The sequence below is a fragment of the Nannospalax galili genome, unplaced genomic scaffold (assembly GCF_000622305.1).
Source record: "Nannospalax galili isolate Female #2095 unplaced genomic scaffold, S.galili_v1.0 scaffold1899, whole genome shotgun sequence".
Taxonomy (NCBI): Eukaryota; Metazoa; Chordata; class Mammalia; order Rodentia; family Spalacidae; genus Nannospalax; species Nannospalax galili.
The window spans coordinates 337,874-356,646 of NW_008342414.1; the positions used below are offsets into that span (position 1 = coordinate 337,874).

The window sequence follows — 18,773 nt, forward strand, 5'->3', positions numbered from 1 at the left end:
TAAAACTTCTCCTGAGTCAGGTTAATAATTTGGGCATTTCTAGAGGTTTATTACATCTAAATTGTCTAACTTGATCTTTCCATTTCCTAACAATCTCAATTTCTGTATTTTTTGTTTTTTCAACATGGATATTTTGTTTTGTTTTGTTTTGTTTTGTTTTGTTGAGACAGTTTTCCTCTTGCCCCAGCTGGCTTGGAATTTGCTATGTAGACCAGGCTGGCTTTGATTTCACAGAGATCCAACTGACTCTGCCTCCCAAGTGTTGGGATTAAAGACATATACCAACATGCCTGACTCAACCTGATTTAAATTAAAAAAAAAAAAAATTACTTGTGTGTGTGTGTGTGTGTGTGTGTGTGTGTGTGTGTGTGTAGGCTAAAGAACAACTGTTGGGAGTTGGTACTTTCCTTCTACTGTGTGGGTCCAGGGGATCAAACTTAGATCATCAGGCTTGGCAGTAAGTACCTTTATCCTCTGAGCCACCACCCTGAACATCAGTTCTGATGATCTGGGTCATCCCACTTATTCCTTTTTATGGAGGTTTGTATTAAACCAACATGCTTGCCTGGATATTCTCCATTTTCCGTCTTTAATTCTTGTTTTTAAGGCCTCGTAGGCAGCTAACAAATGTAGATAACCGGATCTTTTATGTTCTCTGAGATCATTTTCCAGCAGCATGGGAGGTCTTGTTTTCTAGTGTTTTCTTTACACTTTTGTGTTGTTTACTTCTTGCCCGTCTGATATCAGTGCCTCAAACCATCGTGATGCCAACCTTCCTAATTGCCATGAAGATTGCTTGCATTTGGGGCAAGGTCTCTGCTTGTGGGCTCTTCTGTGCGGTTCCCTCTGCTGGCAGCAAGACTACCTGCTGGTCCTTACCATGGGCCCTGCTTCATGTTTGTAGGTGATATGGATAGTTTCTGGGGAAGATGCCACAGTCTCCAGTCTTCTTACTGAGGTCTGGTAGTTTTCTTGAATTAATTCCTTTATTTTGTTACATGCCTTTAGTAAGTTACAGAGTTCTAAAATTCTTTTCAACTACTTTGCCCTGTTTTATCAGTGCTTTTAAAGGGGCATCTCTTTACATAGATAGTCCTTACCCTTCTATTCCAGAAGTCCTGTTCCTTCATCATTGTGTTCAGGAAATTAAAAATTATAAAAATTAGCATTATATATATTTATATCTTCCTTCAGGGCCTTTAGTATCACTTGCCTGAACAACATATCAACCTTTTGATGACTATTTCTACTTTTACTCTTTGGGTCCCTGACTCCTTATACTATTATAGAGGTTTCTCTCAGAGTAGTACTTAAAAATTATAGTTGTTTTTTATTTTTTTAAATATAGTTGTAATATTTATTTTTAAAAATTTTTGGATCTATTTATTTTTGTTTTATATGTATGAGTATTTTGCCTACATGTATGTAAGTGTATCTGTATGGGCAATGACCATGGAAGCCAGAAGAGGGCATTAGATCCCCTGGAACTGGAGTTATGGATGGTTGTTAGCCACCATGTAGGTGCTGGGAACTGAATCCAGGTCTTCTGCGAGAGCAGTCAGTATTCTTAACTGCTGAGCCATCTCTCCAGCCCCCGTTGTAATATTTTAATAAATAGTATAATAGGAATAAAATGTAACAGATATTTCTGTTACTTATTGTTCCAATAAATTCTAACAAATCATCACTTCCATTTAATCAATACAAATTACTTAATAATTCTAGTCATCTATTCAGTTATTCTGTCTCAGCCTGGCTTTGTAATTTTGCCTCTTTGTTTACCTCATGTATCTTTTACTTCAGCACTACTAAGATGCTTCTAAGCCCTGTGTCATCTCTTTAGCTTGTGGGTAGGGTTTAGCTTGCTTACAGATGGTCTCATTTCTTTGCCATTCTTACATGAAGTTTAAGGCTCTTCTGATACTCTAACTTTTCCAAATCTTTTGTCAAAATTTTTCTTTCTTCTTTACTCCCATAAGAATTAGACAAAACTTTATCACAACAATTTAAGACCAGCCTTGTATCTTATTTAGTTGTATCTTAGATTAAGGACAAGAACTGTATTACTAGCATGGTATATATTCTGGCATTATCATTTTATATCATTAGAGTGTCTAGGACATTGCATATGATCAATAGCTTTTCCACACTGAATGAGGGATATGGATAAGGCTTAAGAGAATTGCAGTGGTGCCATCTCTGAACTGAACCATGATCTTAAATCATGAAACTGGACTGTATGACTCCCATGATATAGAAAAGACTTTTAGGGGGCTGGAGAGATGGCTCAGTGGCTAAGAGCACTGGCTACTCTTCCAGAGGACATGGGTTCAATTCCTATCACCTACAAGGCAGTTAACCGCCACCTGAAACTCCAGTTCCAGAGGATCCAGCACCCTCTTCTGACCTCTGTGGGCACTGCACAACACAGGTGTACTCACATACATGAGGCAATACACTCATACACACAAAACAAAAATAATTAAAAATATAAAAAAGGTAAAGACTTTTATGACATTCATGGTCATTTAAGTTCTAATTAAATATTTCTACAGTGATAACAGTAAGTAGAACACATTAGAACAATGAGAGAAATAAGTGACTGACTCTTGGGAACAATTTCCACTATTCAAGGAGCAGAAAGATTTATTTAGAGTGCTTAGAATGGACAGAAGATTTACAGCCTGAAGTGAATGCTATAAGTCACACAAGGCACTCTCCTCGGAGACTTCTCTCTGCAAATATTTGGCCAGAGATTTTTCTCCTTTTTTGTTGACTACTGTGTCTTCATTGTCTAGAGAAGAACCTTTATGTAACTAGAGATTAACAGAGAAGAACTGAATGAGATGAATAAACAAATGAGTGAATTGGTTTAAGAGAAAATTATAATCAAGAAGAAAACATACATAGCCGGGTGTGGTGGTGCACACCTGTAGTCCCAGCACTTGGGAGACAGGGGCAGGCAGATCTCTGTGAGCTCAGGGCCAGCCTGGTGTACATAGTGAGTTCCAGGCTAGCTGGGGCTACAGAGAGACCCTGTTTCAAAAAGACCAAAAAAAAAAAAAGAAAGAAAGAAAGAAAGAACAAAGAACAGTAGGGGCCAGTGAGTGAGATGATTCAGTGGGTAAAAGCACTTGCTGAGCAAAGGTAATAAACTGTGTTTTATCCCTGGAACCCACCTAAAGGTAGAGGAAAAGAAGAAACCTAAAAAGTATAAAGCCCTAAAGGTAGTACATGGTAAGTACAGCAGACATAGCACTCGAGGAACTTTATATGTACAGGTAGCACTTCTGCTAAGAGAATGGGAAGAAAGGTGGACATTGTCCTCTGGAAGAAATGCCACAGAGTCTTTACCTAGCAGAGATCGACTCTGAGATTAATTAGAAAGTGGAGAGACATGAAGAAGAAACCAGATGTGAGGTTATTGTAGCAGTACAGAATCCAAACTCCTCCAGATGAGTCAAGGTGCATGCACTATTTACAACAATGACAAGTGAGAGAAAATGTGAATGCCCAGAGGAAGGACAGGATTAACTAAACCATGCTGCATCTACACCATGGAAGCAAGTAGATGCATACAGACTGACATAAAAGGATGCCCAGGGTACTGACAATGTGGAGACTCATAATTAGTAAAAGTGCTCAGAATAAGTGGCTGTTGAGAACTCAACCCTAAACTGGACATCTATATCATGCCTACCAAGGTTAGGGAACATCTTGGGAGTGAGGGCATAAAGAATGTAGGAACCTGAGGATGGGAAGGAGTGCTGAGAATTGCCATTTTTTGGACATGGCTCTTGCATTCAGGAATATGCAGCAGGCATGGTGACCTGCACAAAATTGGGTCCTTCAGCATTCCGTCATGGATAGGGGAGGGGCTCATAAGATTCCACCCCTCCACGAGGAGCTAGAGGCATTAATGGTTGTTGGGGTAAGAGGAGTCATATATTTCTCAGTGGTGTAGCCACTGGTAATTTACCCTTGTTTTAGGAAATAACCCCTCACTAATGCCTTGTGCAAGCAACCCTAATTAAATGCACTGTACCACACACACACAAAGACATAAGGTAGGAGGGGAATTTGTTAAGAAGAAGGAGTTTGGTGGGAGGGGGAAGGGGATAAGAGATAGAAATGGATGGAATGTCATCAAAGCACATTATATATATATATATATGTATATATATATAGAAATTGTGAACAAATAAATATTTAAAAAGGATGTCTGTAATAGTTTAAGTTTTAAGAAGATATTTTGTAATATATATTACATGGTGCTGGCTTTATAAACCAAACAGTAATTTAACATTCAAAATATTCTTGTTCATATGCATATTATACATGGGAAAAGGTCTGGGATCCTACACACAAAAGGGAAGTCTATGCCTGGAGATGTTGCTGTAGCCAGATCTCCCATCTTACCTGGGTCTCATTGAAGGTTTCCTTATAACAGCTTTTTTAACAAAGGATGGTTTCCTGTGTGAGTGTGTGAGCTTTGGCTGCTTGACAATTTCCACTGTATAATCTGAGAAAAACCACAAAGTCAAGTAACAACATTGTATAAGGAGAGAATAAGTAACAAAATAGCAAGGACATTTGTCAGACATTAGATCATATATATACATATATATATATATATGTACACACATATGTATATGCATATGTATATGGAAAAGCCAAAGCTACTGTCTCAATGACTGCCATCAGGCCAGGCTGTGTTAGATAAGCATGTTGGTTGGTAGGCTGGAGCCTACCTTCCTCAGAGACTGAGACCAAGTCCAGTGTTTTTCTCATCTTCCAATTTTCTGCTTTGATTGAACTATAGTCCCAATGACATTGTCTTCTTTAACACCCCAGCCATCTTCTCTGAATCATTCCCACTTACCATTTGAAAATTTTGCTACATAACCATTGAATTTACTAATTCTTTTTTTAAAAAATATTTTATTTATTATTATTTTATGTGTATGAATGTTATGCCTACATGTAGGTTAGTACACCCATGTCGTACAATGGACAAGGAGGACAAACCTGGGTCTTCTGCAAGAATAGTCAGTGTTCTTAACCACTGAGCCATCTCTCCAGCCTGAATTTACTGATTCTTGACCTCAATTTTAAGAGGTTCCATTTGCCTTCTTGTTTTAACTAAAGCCATTTTCTTTCCAAAGATACTGCTTCTCCTGAAATTATATTTTAACACCACATATATAATTTAGAGTGTGTGTCTGGTTCCCTAATGCAATTTGGAACAATTATTCCAAGAAATATATTTAAATATATTTTGGAAGAATAATATAGTTCATGGGTCTCAGTACTATCAAAATACTTTTGGGGGCTGGGGATGTAGCTCAGTTGGTGGGGTGCTTGCCTAGTATGCATGATGCCCTGGGTTCAAGCTCCAGTACTTTATAAACCAAGGATCAAGGCCCTTGCCTATAATTCTAGCATTTGGGAAGTGGAGGCAGGAGGATCAGAAGTTCAAGGTCATCCTCAGTTAGTGAGTTTGAAGTTAATTTTTACGACATGAGATCTTGTGTTTTAAAAATCCAGTTGATTGTGTAGAAGAAAAACATTGACTATGAACTCATAAAAGGCAGAGGTAGGTTTATCTCACTGCTAGAAATTAGAACGTGACCTTGTTATATGTTCGATGGTTTAAGGTGCTTAGTAAATAAAATGCACATGTGCATTCATTCATACGGCATTATCCTGTGATTTAATAATATCCTCGGTGATAGGCAGTATACAGAAATGATAGAAAACAATAGGAATGTATATTAGTTCTAAATACATGCAACTGAATTGATTAAAAATGAAATTCAGACTATAGAAGACTAGATATAAGAAAGAAAAGAAAACCCACAACACTCTAAAAACAAAATACTTTCTAAGACAAAACACATAAAGTTCTGAATTAAAAGTAACATATATAATTTTCAATCTTTTTTGAGACAGGATCTCCCTGTAGCCCCTGCTGGCCCTGAACTCACTATGTAGACCAGGCTGGCCTTGAACTTACAGAGATCCACCTGCCTCTGCCTCAAGTGCTAGGATTAAAGGCATGTGCCACCATGCTTGGAGTGAAAAGTAACATATTTTTAGAGCCATAAATAAACCTATTAGAAATTAAGATAAAACAAAATTAAATCATAATGATTAGAAAAAGAAGCTCAAAACTAGAAGAGTGGTTAGAAATTGTAATTTGTAGTGTTAAACCCACAGTGAACACAAAACAAAGACCAGGACTTTAAAAAAATGGAAAAACTTTCTGTTTTAATTTTTTCTTAAGTTATTTGGCAATTTTGTAGATAAAAGAGGTTACAAAGTTATGCCTGACTTGAAGTAAAGAAAGAGGGGAATTTAATTCAACCAATCAATACTTTCAAAAAATTTATCTCAATCAATATAGTTATAGCTGTGCAACAATAGGTCAGTTCAAGCAGAGCCTAGAAAGAAACTCATGAAGATGGGGAGACTTACTTGATGACTGAGGTGGCACGAAGAATCAGAGGGGAGGGACAGCTGAAAGGAAAACTCTGGTACATCAAGAAATCAAATTTGGGGGGTTGTACAAACATAAATTCATAAACATTCTTTACAAAATGACTAGAATTGCTTATTAAAGTTTAATATATGTCTACTTAAAGGTCTAGATATCCTCTGTAAATGTACTTATATATGTACAAATAATATATACAAAGATGATCATAGGAACCTTACACAGTCATGTGTCAGTATATTCTGAAAAATGTGTCATTAAGTGATTGTGGCATTCTATAGACATTGTAGAGTGCATTTACACAAATTTAGATGATATAGTCTACTACACATTTAAGCTATATATATAATATACCATAGGGATATGTGTTCCTTTGTTGATGAAAATATAGTGCATCACTGTATATAATTTCCAAAACTAGATAAGTCAAATTCCCACCAACTTTGAATGAATTAAAAATCATGTTCATTGCTGGGCGTTGTGGTGCACACCTTTAATCCCAGCACTCGGAGGCAGAGGCAGGCAGATCTCTGGGAGTTCAAGGCCAGCCTTGTCTACGTAGTGAGTTCCAGGACAGCTGGGGCTACAGGGAAACTCTGTCTCAAAACAAAAACAACAACAACAACAACAACAACAAAAAATTATGTTCATGTATTTGAATACTCTCTATTTAGCAGAATATCCTGTAATCCTACATTCTTAGTGAGGATTATATTATGTAATAGGTTGAAACTTGGTTTTCGGAATCATAATAAATTTTATCTTGTTTATATCTCTTGTATTAATGTATAAGGAACCTGTTATGGTTAGTGTTAAATTGTCCACTTGACAGAGTCTAAAATCACCTGGGAGATGGGCCTCTGAGCATGCCTGTTAGGGATTATCTTGAGTATGCTAGGGTGAGAAGATCTGTCCACTGTGGGTGGCACCATTCCCTAGTTGGGATCCTGGACTGTGTAAGTGGAGAAAGAGAGCTGAGCCCCAGCATTCCTTGCTCTCTGCTTCTTGATTGTGAATGAAGTATGACCAGCTGCTTCAGACTACTGCAGCCTTGACCTCCCCTCCAGGATGGACTATACTGTACTTTGAACCATGAGCCATAATACATCTTTTTTCCCTTATGTTGCTTTTGCCAGAGCGAAAGAAAACAACTTTTGCAACAGGGAAAGAAACAACTAAGACAGAGCCCAAAGAGGCTCCTTAAGGGGAACAACCATGAAAAAAAATGAGGTGAATGTTTGTACTGTTGCTCTGCCTAGAGTAAGTCAATTATTGCTACACTCAATATGGTTGAGCTCAATGATACATTTTGTAGAATGTAATGACATATGATTTTATAACGTTCCTATGAAAGTCTGTGTACATGTCATTTGATGCATATGTAAGCACATTTCTGTCAAATATATACTTAGAATATCTAGACCACAAATGACATATGCTTGTTAAATGATTTTAACAAGCAATTCTAATAATTTAAAACAAAACAAATACCAAAGGGCACATGTTGTTTAATTAAATTTATATAAACTTCAGAAAATGTGAATAAATTAGGGAAAACCAGATAGAATTAATTTACTATTACCTTTTCGGAAAGAAAAACATTAATAATTAAGAGGTGGAATAAGTGATCTTTGTTTAACAGGGTAGTTGATCAAGCATCTGCTTCCTTTTTTCCTCTTATAATTTTTAATAGAAAAAGATGCAAATAAGAGTTAAGAAAGGAGGGGAAAATAGAGGCTTGATGATTTAAAGTACCATTTTAAAAAATACTACCTTGAGGCAAAAAATACTACCTTGAGGCAAAAAAGATAAAGGCTCAGTTTTTCTTTTTGTCAAGGAGAAGAGAGCTGAGATACTGAAATAGGGGATGCTAATTGAATCAGGTCAGAAGTTCATGCTCAGAGAATAGTAAACTAGGAACAGATTTGAAATTCTCTAAGCTATAAATGCAGCAGTGGGGCCTGGAGAAACACGGAAGTTTCCTCCATCATTTTACTGAGGTAACCATGCTATTCTGTGCTGTGAGCCCAGATGCTGCAGTGTGTAGCTCAGATATCTGTTGTCACTATCAGAGTTGAGGCACTCATTCTCCACTGCTTATGGTACACAGCTAACACTGTCTCAGAATTGCCGTTGGCTATAAGATAAGCCACCTGGGGCTCAGTGGGTAAAAGTGCATGCTGTATAAGCCCAAGGACTTGAGTTCATCCATACACTGACTCCCAAAAGCTGTATTCTGACCACCTCCACACACGTCATGGCACACATGCATTGGCACTCATACACATCACACACACACACACACACACATGCACACACACACACACACAAATAATAATAATAATAATAATAATAATAATAATAAAATGTAAAAATCTTTAAAAAGAGAGACAATCTGCTTCACTGAGGTTAATGCCTCTCCATAGAAGTAGTGGGAGCCAGCCCACATGTATCAAAAGAATGCAGAAGATGTATAGGACTTCTCCTGAGAGTGATGAATCAAAGGGGACTAAAGTATAAAGCTAGTTAAGAGTGAATAATTTGGCACCAAATCCTTTTAAATTCCAGGTCCTTTTAATAAGACGATGCTATACAGCAGTCCCTTCTGCATGAAATAACTACCATCATCATGACTTCAGCTGAGCCTGATCGCAAAAAAAAAAAATCACAGTTGGGCTTGGTGATGGTTGTGCTCATTCATTAAAGGTGGGACAAGCAGGGTTATTGGACCCTCACTGGATTATCCAGGCACTCTTCCCAGACAACTGTATGTAATTTGGCCCTAATCACACACGGCCTTCTGGATTTGGGGAGGGCTGAGGTATACAGTCTGGGGAAAGCTAGGAGGAGAAGGTATGACCCATGCTGGGTAAAGGCTTTTCAGCATACCTACCCTCAGGTCATAAATATACCTCAGCAACCCCTCAGTTATCTCTGTAAGTAAGCTCAGTAAATTCATTGGTTCCCCAGTAACTCTTTAATCAAACATTGGCTTGACACTAGAACCTTAAAAGGGATAAGCATTGCTTAGCATCTCCAGGAAAATAAGTCTCACACCAGAAGGAAAATTTATTTGTTAATGCTATTATGTCTCATAATTATTTTTAAAAAAGAAAATGAGAATGTAAAAGATGTTAAAAGGATATGGGAATGGAGATATTTTCCAAAATAGAAAAAAGTGAGAAAGCCTAAGCAAGTGATGAAGGTCTATGGGTTTGTTATGATATATAAAGGATGAGACAAAATAATATACACATAATCTTAAAATTTCTATGGTCATAGTTTAGTCAATTAGTTTAAGGAACAAAATATATATCTAGTCAAGGTTTATCTGAGAATATTTGGTTTTACCCAAGCCTTATCTACACAGCACTTGATAATTAAAAGTGCCAGACTGGTGGAACTAACCTTATTAGATATTTAACAGCCATACTTTGAGGCCTATACTAATGTGGTCAGAAGGACTAAAAGGACAATTTTTGCCCCTTGCTCTCCAAGGTCGACTAAGTTCCAGGGGACTATGGAACATCTCTCAAAATGTACTGTAACTGTGGTGAGTCACCTGTCCACTTATTCAAGGAGGACATGGAGACCCCACGAGATAGACTTGAACCAGTGTCCAGTCTACAAAGAGGAGGGTCAACTCAGAGGAAACATCTCGTTCATGCTTCCAAGTGAAGCCAGACATGGTTGAGCAGAACCTTTGACTTGTCACATAGAGGCAAAAGATAGGAGCCAGGAGCTCCTACCAAGCCCATGTGACCCCTGAGGAACAGATCCTCAAATGCCCTTAAGTGTAAAAATAAATTGATTTATTTGGGCCAACTGTATGGTGTTAAATACTCAAAAGGAAAGTATAACCAAAGAGTAAAGTCATAAGTATATTTCTTTAAGAGTTCAAGGGGTTACATTTCCCAGACAATAGGCTTAAATCTATATAAAAAGTTATTTAGACAATTATTTCTCATTGATGAACTTGTTCTTAATAAGAAAATGCTACTCAGATAAATCTTGATTTAATTCAATACTACAATGCCTACCTGCAGCCAAAAAAGAAAAGCACTGTTGTTCTAACCTAAAAATTAAATGATAGCTACATTTCTTTTTTCTCCCTGTCTAGAAGCCATTTGGGAGGGAACTCACATTGATTCTAGCCACTCCTACAGCTATCAAAGTGCCTGAAAACTAATCCCAAGTTCATCAAGTCTAGCCTTGGAGGTCAAAAGAAAAATGAGGAGGAACTCAATAGATGGAAGTTCTCATCAAGAAATTCTAATGGACTTTGATTTGGACATTTGAAATTTGCTGTGCTTGGACTTTTTCCTGGTTCCCTGTCTAAAACTTCTAATGCTAGCTACTCTTGCCTTTATTTCTCTTTCACAACTCCACACACCAGTCAAGAACCACACCCTGCACCCCTATTCAGCATGGAAGAAGCCAGAGCAGTCTGTGCCCTGATTCCCTTTTGGAAATTAGAGTAACCTGTTTAGAGGGTGGTGTGATAAGAATAGGAGGTAGAAATTGGCTAGGAAGTTTGTGTAAACAGACCCCAAATAAAAGTAGCTAGTTTCTTTCTTGGCTAAAAGCCAAAATGACCCTGGGCCTCTTAGCCTGCTTTGTGTCAAAGGCCAGAAATGCTTAAAGTATTTGGGATCTCTTATTTTCAGCATGGAAGAAGCCAGAGCGGTCTTGCGTCCCTATTCCCTATTGGCAATTTGGGTAACCTCTTCTGAGGATGGTGTGATAAGAATAGGAGGTAGGAATTGGCTAGGCAGTTAGAGTAGAAAGACCCCAAAGAAAAATGGCCAGTTTCTTGGCTAAAACTCACAGTGTCCTTGGGCCTCTTAGCAACTTACTCTGTTCCAAAGGCCAAAAATGTTGAAAGTATTTGGGAGCTTGTATCTAATCCTTAAAAGATTTTAGGGTTACCTCTTCAGAGTGGTAATATTAGAGTAGCCAAAAGCCCCCATTAAAAAAAATAACTCAATCAAAGAAGAAGAAAGAGTACATGAAGGTATCAGAAAAAAGTGATGGGGAGACATGGGAGGAGTTGGAGGGGAGGGAGTGGGCATGGATTTGATCAAAACACCTTCTATGCATGTTTGAAATTCTCAATAAATTATTTATTTAATAAAAGAGTTAATAATTTGGCAGCATTCTTCTGGAATACAGAGTTTAAGACTTTGGCAAGAATCCTATGAGATAGTGCCAGTCCACAACAAGGCTGGCTCTCAGAAGTTCGGTTAAAGTAATGACATACTAACAGTAGATATTCAAGCGTCTAAGATAACTATTTGAGGAAGACATGAAAAAGCTCCAAACTCAAGCAAACTACAATGGATGGACTATAGAACCTGCCCCCCCAAATTACCAACCAGTAATGGAAAATGCGTTGGTAAAAGGGCACCAGGATCATCAAAAAAGCTCTATGACGGCTCCTTTGTGCAACAGAGCTATTACCAAATTGGGGTCTGTGATAGCAATGGAGATGTCTTCCAAATCACAGAGGCAAGTGAGATGTATATCACTGTAAAAAAAAAAAAAAAAAAAAAAAAAAAAAAGAAAAGAAAGTGGTATTATTACAGTGAGCAATAAAGTCAGAGTAGCTACTAGAAGGATCTGATTCTCAAAGATCTGTTGACAGGGTTAATAATGTTTCTAGAGGTTGTCCAGATGGCACCCAACAAAGATACTTAAGATATATAAACCACAAGAAACCAAAGATGGACAATTAGGGGTATAAGGTATAAACGCACAGTCATATAGACACACATCCCACATACACAACACACACACACACACACACACACACACACTCACACACACACACACAGCTGTATATACCCCTTTATCCTTTGCCTAGTTTCCAGATCTGAGTCAGTTTTCAGACCTGGAGTCCGTTGACTGAAAAATGGTTTCCATGAGAAAAACTGAACAGATTACAATGGGGCAACAGTATACTAATGATAACCCCAGACTCTTTTCAATGGGACTTTGGTCATTTACTGTGATAACTGTATACCTGTTATGATAGTTTTAATTGTCAACTTGACACAACCTAGACTTTCCTGAGAAGAGAGTCTCAGTAGACCAGGTTAGCCTGTGGGCATGTCTGTTGGGGATTGTCTTGACTTCATTAATCGGTATAGGAAAACTCAGCCTTAAGGTGGGCTGCACCTTTCCCTGGACTGTGTGAGAGTAAAGAAACCAGCTGAGTACTAAGTATGCATGTGTTCATTCTCTCTCTGTGCTTGGCTTTGGCTGTGACCAGTTGCTTCTGGTTCCTGCCTTGACTTCCCTACAATGATAGACTGTAACCTGACACTGTGAGCTGAATAATCCTTTTATGTTGTAAAGTTGCTTTTGTCAGGGTATTTTATCACAACTGTTGGAAAGGAAACAAAACATCTGTGGAAGGGTGACATCCAGTTGCCTGGGTCACCAGAAAGTCATCATGGGCCCACTTAGAGAAGGTGTTCATTAGAAGTAGAATGTAAATGAAGTCCTGGTCCAGGTCTAGCTCACACTGGGTCTGCTGGGTTCCCAGATCTATAACAATCATTTCTCCAACCACTAAAATGTTTTCTTGGGATTGAGCTACTTGGTAATTGGCGGGATCACCATACAGGTCTGAGGAGTGCTATCAGAGCACGAGTGATGTTAAAGCAGAATCAAATTATATCCCACAATAACAAAAAAGAGAGTTTTAAGTGAAACTCTTAAAAAACACAAGTGAGGCTTTATATTCTTAACAATTAAATTCTAAATCATTGGGGGTAAAATCATTAGAACAAGGTAGGTAAGTGATAGCACCAAAGGGAGGAACGAGCCACAGTGGCCCAGTGGAATGCCAGATCTCAGGTAGAGTGAGAACTTCCCCATAGGAAACTTTCCTTGCACTGGACTCTGAAGCCCAACTAGGATGAGAAGAATAGCCACATGAAGGGCCATTTAGTTGGGGAGTTCAGAGCTGAAACAGAACAAGGAGACTGTCCACACAAAAGCTGATCCAATGTGTGAGGTCCAAGGGGGCTGCGAAAGAACGTCCATGTTAGAGGAAAGGAGCAAAAGGACACAGTGGTTGCTATCCACATCTTCCTTTTAGGACCAAAGCACTCATTGTCCCAGAAGTACTGGTTGATGACAGCTCGCTGCTGCTTGACCCAAAGATTGCGTTTCCCCAGAGGCAGCCACATCCCATCTGGGTCAGTGTGGCAGTACAGAAGCTCAGGTGCCGTCCCTCAGTGCGGGACAGCTCTGAAGGGGCATCCTAGCTTCAGCGTCTCTTCGTGCTGCTTTCCTCAGTCCCTTGGGATTTTGTTAGTCCCAAGAACGCATCCTAACAGACACCCACGTGCTTATCTCTGACTCTAGGAAACTTGGCAGAAGCTGAAGCCACATCACTGAAAACCCTTCTTAGATAACGAAGAATGAATAAACAACCTAATCATCGGCTTCAATGATTAGAACTGCCTTGAGGACCTTGTAGGAGGGGGACGTAGTCATCACCTCTTGACGATCTCCCCTTGTTAACAAAGTATAGTTCTTTTGCCTTATGCCTCTAGAGTTTGGAAATTCTTAGATTTGAAAAAAAAAAAAATTGCCTCGCATTAACCCCGAGTTTAAACACTTGCCTACTGGAGGTGCTTTTTCACAATGTATTTTGTAGTCCTCGCTGATCTTCTCTATGGCCATCTTTGGATTCTTATAGGAGAGCTCCTTAAAGGTCATTTTGCTAACATCTGTGAAGGAAAAACAGAGATAGAGTTTGCCTATTCTAGGGTCAAATATCCATTTACTTTTCTTGAAAATATTGCCTTTAACATATTATTTCAATGGAATAATAGTGTTTTAATGGGGTGCTTACATAAAGAATAAGTGATTTAGAATCAAGGAATATAGACTCTCATCCATTCCAGGATGAGTGGATTTCCCCCTTCTCCATTAGTGCACAGAGATATGTTACTGAAGGAACCATTAATTGTTAATTAAGTAACTCACTCATCCAAACAAATTTTGACCTCTTCAGGCAATCATCTGTTGAAAGGAGGAGTTGCAAATGAGTTTCAAATATTCTGCTGGTGCTTCAAAACCCTGATGTTTATGACAAATAATTTGTTAGGACATTCCTTGTTTCTTACTTGACTTTGTGTGAGTTAATTTCGGAACTACCAGCTCATACTAGGGTGATACAGGGTTTTTGAGAGTGATGGAACCTTTGTGCAAGACCCAAGGACCTCAGATGCCTGACACAGTCCTCAAAGATGTTCACTGTCTTATCCTAATGAAAATGAAAGGCGCAGGGTCATGGGGAGGTACTAGGGTGATACAGGGTTTTTGAGAGTGATGGAACCTTTGTGCATGACCCAAGGACCTCAGATGTCTGACACAGTCCTCAAACATGTTCACTGTCTTATCCTAATGAAAATGAAAGGCGCAGGGTCATGGGGAGTAAGCAGAGCAGAAACTGGCTTTATCAAGAATGATCACAGAAAAGTAAAAAAAAAAAAAAAAAAAAAAAAAAGAGAGAGAGAGAAAAGCAAGAAATTAAGGAAAATTGGCAAAACTCCCAAGAGTGAGGGAGAGGTTGCTGAGAGAGAGAAAAAACTTTACATTTTGTCTAAGGTTTTTGATAGAGCAATAGCAGAAACTGAACAAAGACTAGGTAATCTCTACTGAGACTGATTCATCCTCTGGGCTATCATGGGCTGGTCCACTGGAGGGCCCTCATACTCTATGCATGTCCTTCTGTCCTGACCAGGGGAATGATTGTACTTTGTTCATGGGCTGCCCACCCGGCTAGGGGTGACTGAAGCCCTTTTCCATCCATCTCTGACTCTGGCCTTATTAGTTGTTGACCTTGACTGTCTGCTAGCTGTTAGTTACTTGGCTAGCATTACTACTCTCTGACCTTGCAGGTGTCTTGCTAACTGATAATTATACTAAGATCTTTGGTTTTGTTGTTGACCTTGATGATCTTCTTACTGGCTGGTATTGCTACCTCTGACCTTGCAGGTGTCCCTTGCTGTTAATTGTATTGAGCTCTCTTTGTCCTCACAGCTACCAGGAAGAAGCTACAGTGTTTTTGGTTATCTCTTTGTCTATAGGATGGCTTGGAGATTCTTCTGAAATGGAACAGGCTTTTTTGGAAGTCATCCTTATTTACAACTTAACTCTATTACAAGTTGTTCCATTAGAAGCCATATATTAATAGCAAGAATATGTAATAAGAAATAGTGCCTAGTATGTGTCTCCCAGTGGTAAAGTTTTCCTAGAAGCTAGCCAGTCAGTTTGCTGTCACCAGTCTTGCTTCTTAGAGCCTCCTGTCTCTTAGCAGGTGTACTTGGCTATCTCATATCTAGGAGAAAGCCTCTCCCTAGCTTCACTGTTTTAATTCTTAAGCTTTACATTCCCTTTTTACCTCAACAGCCATTTCCATTGCAGCATATGTGGACAGCTTGTAGTTTTTGCTATGGGACCCTTTTCCCTTACTGTTTAATGTAAGCTAATTTGTGCCTTGAAGATATCATCCATAATTGCAGAACTGTTCTTTGGAAGCAGGTTTTACTAGAAGCAGCCATGCATTATTTCTGATAATATACAGTAAAGTGAGAGAGTATAACTTTATATTCAACATGTGGTGGGACAGTAAAGCTGAGGTAGCAAGAGAAGTTAGGATGCTATGCACAGCAGAAGCGGAAAGCAGCATCTTGCCTCCTACCAAGACGACAACACACATTTCTGTTGAGTTCTGGGGTTTAGAAGTACATCTGCTTGCCCAGAGTTCTTTTGGAACTCTCCAAATCATCCAGTATGGCCATATTGCTGGAATCTACAAGGAATCCTGGGCTGTGGACCCACAAAAGTCAGTTGTTCTTATTTCAGCATCATTGTCACAATATCATCATCATCGTCGTCATCGTTATTGGTCAGCTGGGAGACTCTGGCTACAAGCGACCAAAATGACAGATTGCTTCCTGCAGTGGATCAAAGTTTCCAGTAGTGGATCAGTCTCTCCCTTGCCCAGCAACTTTGGGCAAGTTGTTTTACTTTTCTGTGACTCAGTGTTTCCACATAAAAGATGAGAACATTCTAACACAAGGTTCTGTGAGTTTAGAGTTTACTGTGTAGCCTCAGGGTAGTTGTTTGACTGCCTGTGAGTCAGGGCCAGAGCTTGGGAAAATATAAAGGAGGTCCTTTGCATTTATCAGGGCAGACATGTGCTGCCGAAGAACAATGATAGATGGAGTAATGGTGTATTAAGGGAGAGAGGGTCTCTGGAGGATGGTTTCACCCTTTCTGGCTGCACCTGGCCCTCCACAGACAGCAAAGTAGTGCCCAAGGCCAAAGACTTGAATGGTGAAAATTTCCAGGCATCTTTCTTCCAAGTCTGTCATGATTCCTGGGAGAAGTTCTAGGATGTTTAGGTTTAGAAAGAAGATGGAACCTCCAAGGTAAGAAAGAGCCTGCTCATGCTAGATTTAAATAACCATGCTGGTGTGAAAAACCAGAGGGAAATGTAATACTTCAAAAGCCCACTGAAAAATACACATACAGTATCTGTACATGATACACACACACACACACACACACACACACACACACACACGTATAGCTAAAGGTTATATAAGAAGAAACACAGTGCCATATGGGAGAAACCTCTCTGAATTGTTGGCCAGGGTAGTGCTAGAGACTCCAAAATTCACACAGGCAATTGCTGTCACCTTTGATTGCCCCCCTCCCAAAACTTGAAGTAAGACCCTATTGCTCAAGACAGGACATACTTTGGACACAAGACTTGGAGCAATGGAACTGAAACTGACTTCCTCCTTGAAGACAAGCTCTTCTAGTTGTGGGAGACACTATTCAAGTTGCTAAGGGAGAAAAATCATTCATTGGTCCAACCCCAGCTTTAAGCCTTAACGACCACAACAATGACTGGCACAACAAAACTATAACAGTGCAGTAGTGGCACTTTTATCTTGGGGGTAATTAACAGCTATCTGATTGGACTTAAAGCCCACTCAATGGGAGGGAACTCATGTGTGGCACTGTAAACATAACCAAATATACATGGCTGGAGAGGTCATAGATCATAGAGAAAACCCTACTTCTGTCACATTCCTAGACAAACATAATTTCTTACTATATGCCAAATATGAATCTTTATATTTACAGACAAGTATACCAGTCACCACTCATCAAAGCTTCTTTTGCAGCAGATAGAGTCTAGTAGTTCTACAGCTGGTCACACACAAAGAATAAGTGTCTGTGAAATGCCCAATCCTAAGTAACATACCAATAATGCAATCTCTATACCTAAGGCTCATGGAACATAGTGGAACAAGGGGTAGAGAGAATACTAATGCATCTCTCAACTCTCATCAGTGAAGCTTCCTCATGCAACAGAGGGCGATGAACACAAAAGGCCACAACTGGCCAAAGTGTAGAGAATAAGACACTGTGGAGTGCCTGTCCCTGGATAGGACTCCTACATTAAATCTCACCCACCCAGAGACCATTGAATAAGAGGGGCTGGAAAGATTGTAAGAACCACGGGTCATGCATGATCGTAAGGAAACAGTTTTACAGGCTCCTGGGAACTTGTTCATATGAACTTATAACAATGGCAACAACATGCACAAGACTCATGCAAATTCAATCAGATAAAAACTAGTATAGAAATGGGGAAATGAGCAGGAGGCCCCAACCTTAGCCAGGGAACTACTGACAGCCGATCACTTTTGGGTGAGGGAAGAGTTGATGCTCTTTAAGGGAAAGACACTAGATAGTCTGAACAGGCCCCAGTGGATGAACTCATACTGGGAGACAGCTGGGTACATAAACTTGACTAGATAGGCTTTAAACATATAAGATAGAATGTGTGAAATCATATGGGCAAGCTATGGGGGTGGGCATAGATAGGGGAGGTCTCAATATGATTAAAACATATTATATGCAATCCATAAAAATTCAGCAAAAATATACACTGAAAAAATGAATAAATAACTCATGCCCAACAAGCATGGTTCTGAGAGCCAATCCACAGGACACCCTGTTTGATATTACAGTACACATTGACTTTTCCATTTCCATGCTGGCCTCATCCAAGCCAGATTCCCACAAATACAAGGCACATACTCTACCACTGAGCTACGCCACAAACTCATACCTCCCAACCACATTTTTAAAAGAGTTGGGTGTTAAATTTTTAGCAATATAGTAAGTAGCATTTATCATCAAACACCTCCTTGCTATGTACATATACTACCTTTAG

At 39.2% G+C, this 18,773-nt stretch overlaps 1 protein-coding gene across 1 annotated transcript in view; it reads right to left on the reverse strand.

The window, feature by feature from the left end:
- Rgsl1 (regulator of G protein signaling like 1) overlaps window positions 1-18,773 on the reverse strand; it is a 72,085-nt gene that overhangs the window by 27,156 nt on the left and 26,156 nt on the right. Inside the window, exons 10-11 of the mRNA XM_029566151.1 lie at window positions 14,131-14,238; window positions 4,420-4,522 (exon numbers count right to left, since the gene is read on the reverse strand). Coding sequence (XP_029422011.1) covers window positions 4,420-4,522; window positions 14,131-14,238 — 211 coding nt within the window. The remainder of the gene's footprint in view (window positions 1-4,419; window positions 4,523-14,130; window positions 14,239-18,773) is intronic.